Genomic DNA, 9,779 nt, shown 5'->3' with positions numbered 1-9,779 from the left:
TCTCTCTCTCTCTCTCTCTCTCTCTGCGCCTCCTTTATTCACTGCTTTTTCTGATGGATGCGTATCACTGTGTAATACATACAACTATTAATCAAGAAAATAATAATAAATAAAAAAAATACTAGTTCAGCCCTCAAAACATAGTGGGGTTTGGGCTGACAAACAAGGTAGTTTAAGGCCTTTTTAATAGACCAAATGCTTAGGTGTTTCATCAAGAAAATCTTTGTAAGTTGCAGTCCTAATGTTCATTTATACCATACTTATGTCTCTTGTTTCTTCAAACCTTCCAGGCAGAACAAAAACTCACTGACAGAGCTTTGATGGCATCCTGTCCGACAACAATCCCCCACTGCTGTCTCGGCAATGAACTGTGGAAAGCCTCAAACACTAACTGAAGAATGGCAAGGTTTAGGCGCAAATCTTGCATCACATTATTTGCTTTGGTGTTGCTTGTGCTCATAGTAACGGTTGTCTTGAAGTCGCTGACGCCAGAAGACTCTCCGTTCAGCAGCCCTGTTGGTGCGGAGCTGTTCCTGGACAGGAAGAATGACAATCAAATCCAGAAGGAAAACGACAATAAAGCAGACCAGACCAAAATAAATGACTCTGCTCAGTCTGAGAAACTGGAAGCTTCCCTGAGGAAGTTCCCTCCTCCAAACTACTATCTCCATGCCTTCTACTACTCATGGTTTGGGAACCCCCAGTTTGATGGCAAATACATCCACTGGGACCACCCGCAGCTGCCCCACTGGGACGCTAAGGTGGCTCAGGGGTATCCACAAGGGAGACACGTCCCACCTGATGACATTGGGTCCAACTTCTACCCGTCTTTAGGGGCTTACAGTTCTAGGGATCCCTCCATTATAGAGTCTCATATGCAGCAGCTGCGCACAGCAGCCATTGGTAAGACATGGCCGGACATTGTTTCAACATTCTCACTTGTCTTTTTCTAACGAAACCATTACTGTGATATTATGATGTGGTTTCGAATCTGACCTCATTTATTCACATTAAATACAGTTTGTTCATCAACATCATAAGTTCAGTTACATTTATTCAGCTAGTGCCACTGCATTTCCTGGCCTCATGTTACCTTGTTGGATGACAAGGGAGCACTGGTATGAGATCAGAGCTCTGTAATGGCAGATACCGTGACTTGAGTTAACAGCATCTAAATCGTGAGGGGGAAAATTTGGATTGGAACGTCCTTATTGAAATTACTATTGCATTATGTTCCAGTGATACAATACGTTACGATACCGTAGATGTGTGCAAAGTCATGTGTAAAATAGATTTTCATGACAGTTAAATGTGTTGACATCTATCTACAGTAGAACACAAAAAAGCTAATTTTGTTCAATTTCATTTTTAACATCACTAATGGCTACGCCGAAAGACAATACAAATAATAATAAGGTTCCCACCCAGCCCTATATTATGATACATAATGCAGTGATGATCATCGGCAAACTGGTTGTACAACTTTTCAGTGTTTTTGTTATCCATGCTGTTTCACGTCTAATATTTAATTAAAAATTGACTGATATCAGGGAATATGATTGCCGCCATGTTCCTTTCTGCCCCTACTGTATATCACTACAGTGTATATAATAAGAATAACCTATCATTATGGAGCGTTATGTGTGTTTTTCATGTTTAAACTGTTATTGCGTTTGTTCTCAGGTGTCATTGCTGTTTCCTGGTATCCTCCTAATATGAAGGATGATAATGGTGGTCCAACGGATGACTTTGTGCCTTTACTGCTGGAAGTGGCACATAAATACCATATTAAGGTCTGTATGAAGATAGTCGTGTTCAGTAGGCTTTTGTTTTGCATTTAGCAGCAGACTAATTGTACAGAGCTTCTTAACCCTTGTGTTGTCCTCAGGTTAAATATGACACTTTTTCAAAAAAATAAATGTTTATATCAGAAATATGGGTTTCTTACAACCAAATTGCCCCAAAATAACCTGGATGTATGGATGATGTATGGGTTCCATACAAAAATCCTTGCAGGTAAAATTATTCATTACTTCCATTGAATTTTGGTTGTTTTATTGAATTTTATCGCATTTGATAATTCTTTCTTAAAAATGGTTTTAAAACAGTATACTGACTAAACTTTGACATAAACCATTCTCTGACCTTTAACTTTTAGTCAAAATAATAAAAAATGTAGGTAAAAAAGTAATTTAAATATATATATATATAAAACAAAAATTTAAAAAGAGGGACAAAAAAAGTGACGAAAATGTCAGAACGGATCCAAAAAAAGTAAATTTTGCTATGTGTCCCCGGAAAGAAAACAAGTTCATGACCGACGGGAAGACAACACAAGGGTTAAAAACTTCTAATATTCGGAATATCTTAAGAAATTCTCTGAGAAATGTATGTCTATATGAATGTTTACAGGTAGCCTTTCACATTGAACCATACAAAGAAAGAGATGAAGCCAACATGTTCACTAATGTCAAATACATCATTGAGAAGTGAGTGTTTTTCTTTAGTGTTGTCAGTCAAATGTCAGCACCATAATCATACACTCCCTCTGGAAATCCTTCTTTCATGATTCATCATCAATCAATAATCGCCATGTTTGCATCTTTTTTTTTTTTCCTTTGACATTTTCCTTTCTTTGCTTGTTTATCTTGTGTTGTGTATGCCTTCTCCTCTCAGATACGGAGAGCACCCTGCTTTCTTTAAGTACCGGACAAACAATGGCAAGCTTCTTCCACTCTTCTATGTGTATGACTCATATCTGATGAACTCGGAGCAGTGGGCCAAACTGCTAAAACACACAGAGAGTAACAGCATTAGGGATACCCCGTATGACGCCACCTTCATTGCCCTGCTGGTCGAGGAGAAACACAAGAGGGATATCCTGACGTCCGGTTTCGATGGTATCTACACCTACTTTGCTACTAATGGGTTTTCCTATGGGTCCACTCAGCGGAACTGGGACTCTATTAAATCTTTCTGCGAAGATAACGGCCTGATATTCATCCCAAGTGTGGGCCCTGGGTATATTGACACGAGCATTCGACCCTGGAACTTCCAAAACACTCGAAACCGCATCAACGGCAAATACTATGAAACCGCACTGAGTGCTGCTTTAAAAGCCAGGCCTGATTTCATCTCGATAACATCTTTTAATGAATGGCACGAGGGGACTCAGATTGAAATGGCAATTCCCAAAACGAGTCAGACTGTGTATCTGGACTACCTGCCCAATAAACCTGCAATCTACCTGGAGATAACCCGCAAATGGGCTGCGATATTTGGTGGCGAGCGACAGAAATGGCAGGATTGAGCCGACTAAGAGCCACAGCAGTGTTTATTCACGGTGGTATAAAATGATTTAAATGGAAACTAAATGAAGTTCTAGTTGCAGAATGCACAACAAAATGCAAATGATAAATTATTGTATGAGAACAGCCAAATTAAATTTGAAGCCACAGGCAAGTGAACTTAATTATCTGAATTTTGGCTGCAGTGATGTATGTGATTTTTATTTTTTATTTTACACTTGGGTGAATTCTTGTTAATTTAACTGATGTCTTATTACTTATGTTTACACAGCCTTGTACATTTTAGGATTCCTAACGTAATCAGCATGTTTAATCTCAGACTCCACGGTCTCCACCGTATCCTGCTAAGTCTTTTAGGCATGTTTCTCCGTCCTGTAATCTGAGCCTATATTGAACCCCGATAGAAATAAATAAAGTGCGTCCTGGAAAACAAGGAAAGTACAAAACTATCGCATCACTCTGCTTCCAACTCTGCTTCAGCCCAGAAACAATATCCAAAAAAGCATAGATCTTGATATTTGAGTGGCGTGTCAAACTAAAATCTGAGATGAATCATAGTGATGGAATGGTAGGGAGATGACATTCATAGAAGGGTCAAAAAGTGGTGATATCTCAGCCTCCGGTCCTTTGACTTGGACCGTTCTTTTCTTCTCCTTTCTTAAGTATATCTCTCAGTCCCACAACTTTATGGAAGTGCAATAATAAATCCCCATGAGTGCCTCTTTAAATGATTAATGAATGACTTAATAGGCATAACTTGCTACGTGGAAGGTTTAATGGTGTTTATGGTCACATTTGGAGTCTCAAGTGCCTCTTTGTTATAAGTAGAATAAGTGAACCCACCTTGTGTGCCGAGGCATCAATAGTTCACATCAGCAAGTGTTGTACATTATGAAAAATTGACATACATTACTCATTTACCTGACGTTGGATTTAGTTAGTGGTTGTGGTGCATCATTACTGGCTCGCGGTCATGGGTCAGCCTTTTGGCGTACCGCTACATCACTATAAAGGCAGCCATGTACCACTTAGAGCTCCCGCTATTGTGTTAGCCTGTAAAGAGTCGATACAGGCCAAGAGGGAATACCTTTTTATCCTCAGCAGCGATGATTCACCTGTTTATTCACAGGAGAAGCGCAAGCAGATGATTGAAGTGTGATATGCACAAACGTTGTGTCTCAGCATCCCCCCCCCCCCCCCCCCCACACCCCACACACACACACACACACACACGCTCCGCCACAGCCTGCAGCTGCATTGACGGTAAACAGAGCAAGGTAGCGCATGGACAGACAGCAGGGAATTATTCCACATCGCATCAAATCACTGAGCATCCATGGCGTCCTCACACAACGAGCCATGAATGTAGTGTGCAGGCTGACGGCGTAGCCGCCAATTCTTTTTTTTCTTTTCTTTTTTTTTTTGCAGCCATCATTCTTTGCGTCGGTGTGCATCAGCGAGGACGATTCAGCGCACATTGCTACAGTAGGTATTTTTTTTGGATCAAGACGATGGATGTGGGCTCATCCGGATCTATTCCTGCAAATACGGCGGACGGGCGCGATTTTTTATTCCAAACGCATCCCCATCTTCCTTATGTTGCAAGGTGTCTTTGAAAAAGAGTTTACGGATCTCTGGAGGAAATGAGAAGACAGGTCTATTTTGACTCACGTCTGTCGAGATGGTGAGTGAAATGCATGGCTGTGTGTGTGTGTTTTCTCTCCCTGCACCCCACGGCTGAGCAGCGGTACCTGATTTTGACGGCAAATCCTCGCCAGCTAATTAGAAAAAGCTCTCCCACTGTAAATTCACTGACCGGCACTTTCACATTTTTCCATGCACTGGGCTGTTTATAGGGCCATATATGTTTGGTTGTCTTTTCTCCAGTGAATGTGACCCGTATTTTAAATCTTACATTGCACTGCCAGCTGTGTTTGCATCGCCTATACACTATACTGTACATTTTCGTCAGCATCATCCTCTACGCTATTATTTGTACTCTGCGCGTTTTTGCTGCGCAAAAGGGTGCCATGTAAGTCAACACATATAATATCCCAGTGAATATGTTCTCATCAACTTAGATGCAGTGGCACGCCTAAAGACAACCATTTTAAATAGTGTGGCTCGACTATAGCATCGCGTTTTATAATGACCTTCAGTGCTCGGTGGCTAGAAATGAATTCTCACCTGGGATGGACTATCATTTTACAATCAGTGCTGTGGCCCACCTGACAAAATACACAAACCAAAGTGTGTGTGTGTGTGTGTGTGTGTGTGTGTGTGGTTTGTGTTGTGGGGTGTGGTGTTTTGGGAGGGGGGGGGGGGGGGGCATTTTTGCAGGACATGAGCCCTCTCCTTTTGCCCTTTAGCCTACCTGTTATTAAAGCCACGTCAGGGATTTGATGTAGTGACTGATTTGCGTTGCGTTTTTTCTGCCTCTCCAGTCATATCTAACGTAGCCTCGCTGCAGACTACTCACCCATGCGGTGCTCTTTTCGTGTCCCAAATACATCACAATGCGTTTGACAAAAAACAGTGATGTTTAAAATCTGAATGTATTCTTGAGCTGCCCATGCTTCATTCCGATCCCATTGGTTGGTGCAGAGATGGAAAGAAAAGAGGGAAATAACGAGTGTGTGAGAGCCATATTACTCTCAATCTGACCTCAGCACCATCACCATGGAGACACTAACTTTATCACACACTGCATATTTAATAGGCATGATTTTGATTTCTGCACTACTGTACAGTTCAGCCTTTCTGAATCTGTACTGTGTCTAACACATTTGATGCCACTACACCATATGAAGGTACTGTATGCACAGGCTGCATCCTCTGTAAAGCAGGGAGCTTATCACTGCTGCTCACAAAAAAACATACAGCTGTGTAAGAGGATTTGCATACATGAAAATGTATTGATAACACAAGCCTTTAAAAGGACTACACTCATCTGGCTCCGGCCCATGTGGCCTTTGGGCACAGATCTCTAAGTCACAGATGGGAGAGATGAAGGGCCACTGTCATACATACAGCTAATATCATTCCCCATATGTCACATTGGACACATGATGTGAGAAAAATCAGTTATGGAGCTTGTCTTATTGGTTTAAATCTGCTTCAGTGACGTGTGGTTGAGGACTATTTCTCTTTGTATAGCCTCTTTATGCAACATGCAGGTGTGTTGAGCCCCAGAAAGCTGGAGAGTTTGGGGGCCTTTGTACTCTCCTCAGCCTTAAGATGGCAGAATTCTATCACAATACATGGTACGTGCCAAAAAGTAATAGCAAGCTGGAAGCTTGCATCCATGCTTAACAAACAAATTTTAAATAAGATCCATGATTAGCTGGCTATTTTGCAATAACCTTAGTGTTTTCATTTTATTTCCAAGCTCCTTGAAAAGCTTATCTCTGCATGTTGATTGAATTTTAACTTCACATGCATGCTTTTTCTGTGGTGGTGATCAGTCTTTCTAGCTCTAATTGATTCTCTCTGATTCTCTCTCCCTGCTCACGTGAAGGAGGCGTCATTAAGAAGACCTGTACATTCAAGATCAAAAGCACCTCATTAGATCATTAAGGATCATTGTTAATCTGCGTAAAAGCAAAGGGACATCTCTTAGCTGTGACCTGCAAAAACAAATTGTGTCTATGAGCGCTGAATCACAAAGAAGATTGATCCCACCGTCGACCCAATGTAGGATCTGCTCCTTCCGATGCCCACAACCTCTACTTTTGCTTGGATTTCAACATTCAGTCAAATCCACCAGGTTTGTATTTTAATGAGCCTGAGGAATTCAACACATTTCTCATTAAGAGTATTGATCCAAACTAGTGGGTGCCTTGCGCGTGGCAGGGTGCACATTCATAGGTTATAGCAAGAAAAGGAACACTGTGTTCACGTGCAGATGCTCAAAAGCCAACTGTATTGAGGCACAAATGATGTTCAGAAGCAATGATCCAGTATAAAATACACAAACATGGTTGTAAATGTGCAATACCGTTGCATTTTGAGGTAATTAGTCTGGATGTTGTATAGTGTTGATCATTACTTTATTCTGGCTGTTTCTTCTTTGGTGTGCCCTTTCCAGGACAGAGTATGCCATCTGCACCTATTCACAGAATCCTACGACCCCTTCTGCTCGGCACATTCATACTGGGATGTTTTGTGACTCTGTTTTTGATGTATTTTAAACCATCTACCAGCTGGTTATCAGGTCCTGTAGAGTCAACAGTATCCACAGACCGGGTCAAAAACCTCTTCTCCATCAAGAACGATAAAAACGTGACCACCGTGCTGATATGGCTCTGGCCCTTCGGACAAACCTACGACCTGGGCGTATGCAGCTCCCTCTTCAACATCGAGGGCTGTTTCATCACAGCGGACAGAAACCTCTACAACAAGTCGGACGGGGTCGTCATCCATCACCGAGACATCTGCACGGACCTGTCCAACCTGCCGCCGCTCCAGCGACCGTCCTTCCAGAAGTGGATATGGATGAACCTGGAGTCGCCGTCGCACTCCTCCCAGCTGCCTGGGATCGAGAACTTGTTCAATCTGACTCTCAATTACCGTCAGGATGCTGACGTGGAAGTGCCTTATGGGTCGATCGTAGCAGCGGAGGGTGAGGAGGACTTTGTCCCACCCAGCAAAAACAAGCTGATCTGCTGGATTGTGAGCAACTGGAACCAGGACCACGTGCGGGTCAAATACTACAATGAGCTGTACAAGCACATTGAGGTTCACGCGTATGGACAAGCCTTCGGGGAGTACATCTCTGACCAAGACTATTTCCCCACCATTGCCAGCTGCAAGTTCTACCTGGCTTTTGAGAACTCCATCCACAAGGACTACATTACTGAAAAACTGTACAACCCGCTCTCTGTGGGGACAGTGCCAGTGGTTCTGGGCCCGGCCAGGCAGAACTATGAGAACTTTATCCAGGGAGACGCCTTCATCCACGTGGACGACTTCACCTCGCCCAAGGAGCTGGCCGATTACCTGCTGCTCTTGGACAAGAACGAGGAAATGTACCTCAGGTACTTTGAGTGGAGGAGGCACTTTAAAGTGAAGAAGGCCTATTTTTGGGCAGAGCACACATGTCTGGCATGTGATTACCTGCGTAGGCACAAGGAGTACAAGGCATTCAATAACCTTGACAAGTGGTACTGGGGCGGATAGTGCTTTGAGGGCTATGCAGTGCTTGTTTTGTTGTTGAAGGCAGTGCTTTAAGATATCTTTCCTTCGGTTAACATGAAGGTTCATTACTGTTCTGTCCAGAGCTCCCGAATGATGTTTTTCTATTGGTTCAGTGGCCCACTGAGACATCCGTCTTGTTTATTTTATTTGCAAGCCAATTTTGCCAAGCCTTACTTTGCTTTTTGTGTTATTCATGTATTAAGTATTTGTTAATGAATTACAAATGCACTACATGTTTTATCGTTAATTTAACCCATGTTTTGCTTAACATGACATTTGCTGCTATTTTTTATGTTTTTAATTCCTATCATTTGTATGATTGCTTGAATGTATGGATGTTCTTTTATTACAGATTAACATTCATGGTGCAAGGTTGTTGTTCATTTCTTTAAGTATCGTCTTTTCATGAAGCGGACGCTGGAACAGTGTTGGCTGCAGGAGGAGATTAACATAGAAAGCGCAAATATTTATGTAATATTTATTCAAGTGAGGCATTATATGATAAAACAATCTCATCTGTGCTAGTGATACGGTCACCTATGCAGTGTTTACTGAACTCAAATGTGAAAGTAGTTCAATTGTGTCATGTACATATTGTGTATTTTTGGAATTATGTAGCTGTCATATTTTCTCCATATTTTTGTAAGTTTGCTTTTGCACTGCTAATCCAACTGTTACCTATCTTTACATAATGTACAGTAAAACAGACGGATATAGTGTTACGTGGTCGTAGATGGCACACGGTAATCATTACCCCGGTAGTCTCCGACAGCAGATGTGTCTCTGCTCTGGGAGAGGGAGGTTACTATTTTAATCATGTTGTGAATTGTTCATTGTCACATGTGATGTGTCAGCACAGTTAGATTGTGTATGGATGATGATAGTACAGTACAGTACAGGGACAATGTACTGCAATATGTAACTCCTAGACACTTCATTATGCATTCTGATTTGAAATCTGTAATTGAAGAAGGAGAGTGACGTAAAACAGCACAAAATGAACATTACTGAATTTTTATTTCAGTCATCTGACAATGTGACACTAACTATTTACACTGATGTTTTCAACTATTTCAGGAGACGTTACCTTTACTGTATGGGTGAAGTGGTTGTGAATTAGATAATATCAGATCAAGTGAGATCTACCCACATGTCTGGGACCTGTTAAAAAAAAAGTGAAAGCTGTGAAATTTTCAAGATTATCCATATACTTGTCTTTGAATAATCACACAGCAGTGTTGTGTGGGCAGCATGCGAAAGATATTGATATTTTTT

The 9,779-nt window shown here is 41.7% G+C and overlaps 2 protein-coding genes across 3 annotated transcripts in view; both read left to right on the top strand.

The window, feature by feature from the left end:
• LOC116669657 (glycoprotein endo-alpha-1,2-mannosidase) overlaps window positions 1-3,746 on the top strand; it is a 4,355-nt gene extending 609 nt beyond the window's left edge. For both annotated transcript variants that reach the window (XM_032499597.1, XM_032499596.1), the window contains exons 2-5: window positions 291-903; window positions 1,684-1,793; window positions 2,413-2,489; window positions 2,677-3,746. In XM_032499597.1, coding sequence (XP_032355488.1) covers window positions 399-903; window positions 1,684-1,793; window positions 2,413-2,489; window positions 2,677-3,310 — 1,326 coding nt within the window. In that variant the 5' untranslated portion in view covers window positions 291-398 and the 3' untranslated portion in view covers window positions 3,311-3,746. The remainder of the gene's footprint in view (window positions 1-290; window positions 904-1,683; window positions 1,794-2,412; window positions 2,490-2,676) is intronic.
• Window positions 3,747-4,533: 787 nt separating this feature from the next.
• On the top strand, window positions 4,534-9,770 carry LOC116669661 (alpha-(1,3)-fucosyltransferase 9). Its single transcript, XM_032499613.1, has 3 exons — window positions 4,534-4,992; window positions 6,826-7,074; window positions 7,396-9,770. The coding sequence occupies exon 3, from the start codon at window positions 7,404-7,406 to the stop codon at window positions 8,484-8,486; it is 1,083 nt and encodes a 360-aa protein (XP_032355504.1). The 5' UTR covers window positions 4,534-4,992; window positions 6,826-7,074; window positions 7,396-7,403; the 3' UTR covers window positions 8,487-9,770.
• The last annotated feature ends 9 nt before the right edge of the window (window positions 9,771-9,779 follow it).

Source organism: Etheostoma spectabile, chromosome 20, assembly GCF_008692095.1.
Source record: "Etheostoma spectabile isolate EspeVRDwgs_2016 chromosome 20, UIUC_Espe_1.0, whole genome shotgun sequence".
NCBI lineage: Eukaryota > Metazoa > Chordata > Actinopteri > Perciformes > Percidae > Etheostoma > Etheostoma spectabile.
The sequence above is the reverse complement of the archived record's forward strand: the minus strand, read 5'-3'. Positions and strand labels throughout refer to the sequence as shown.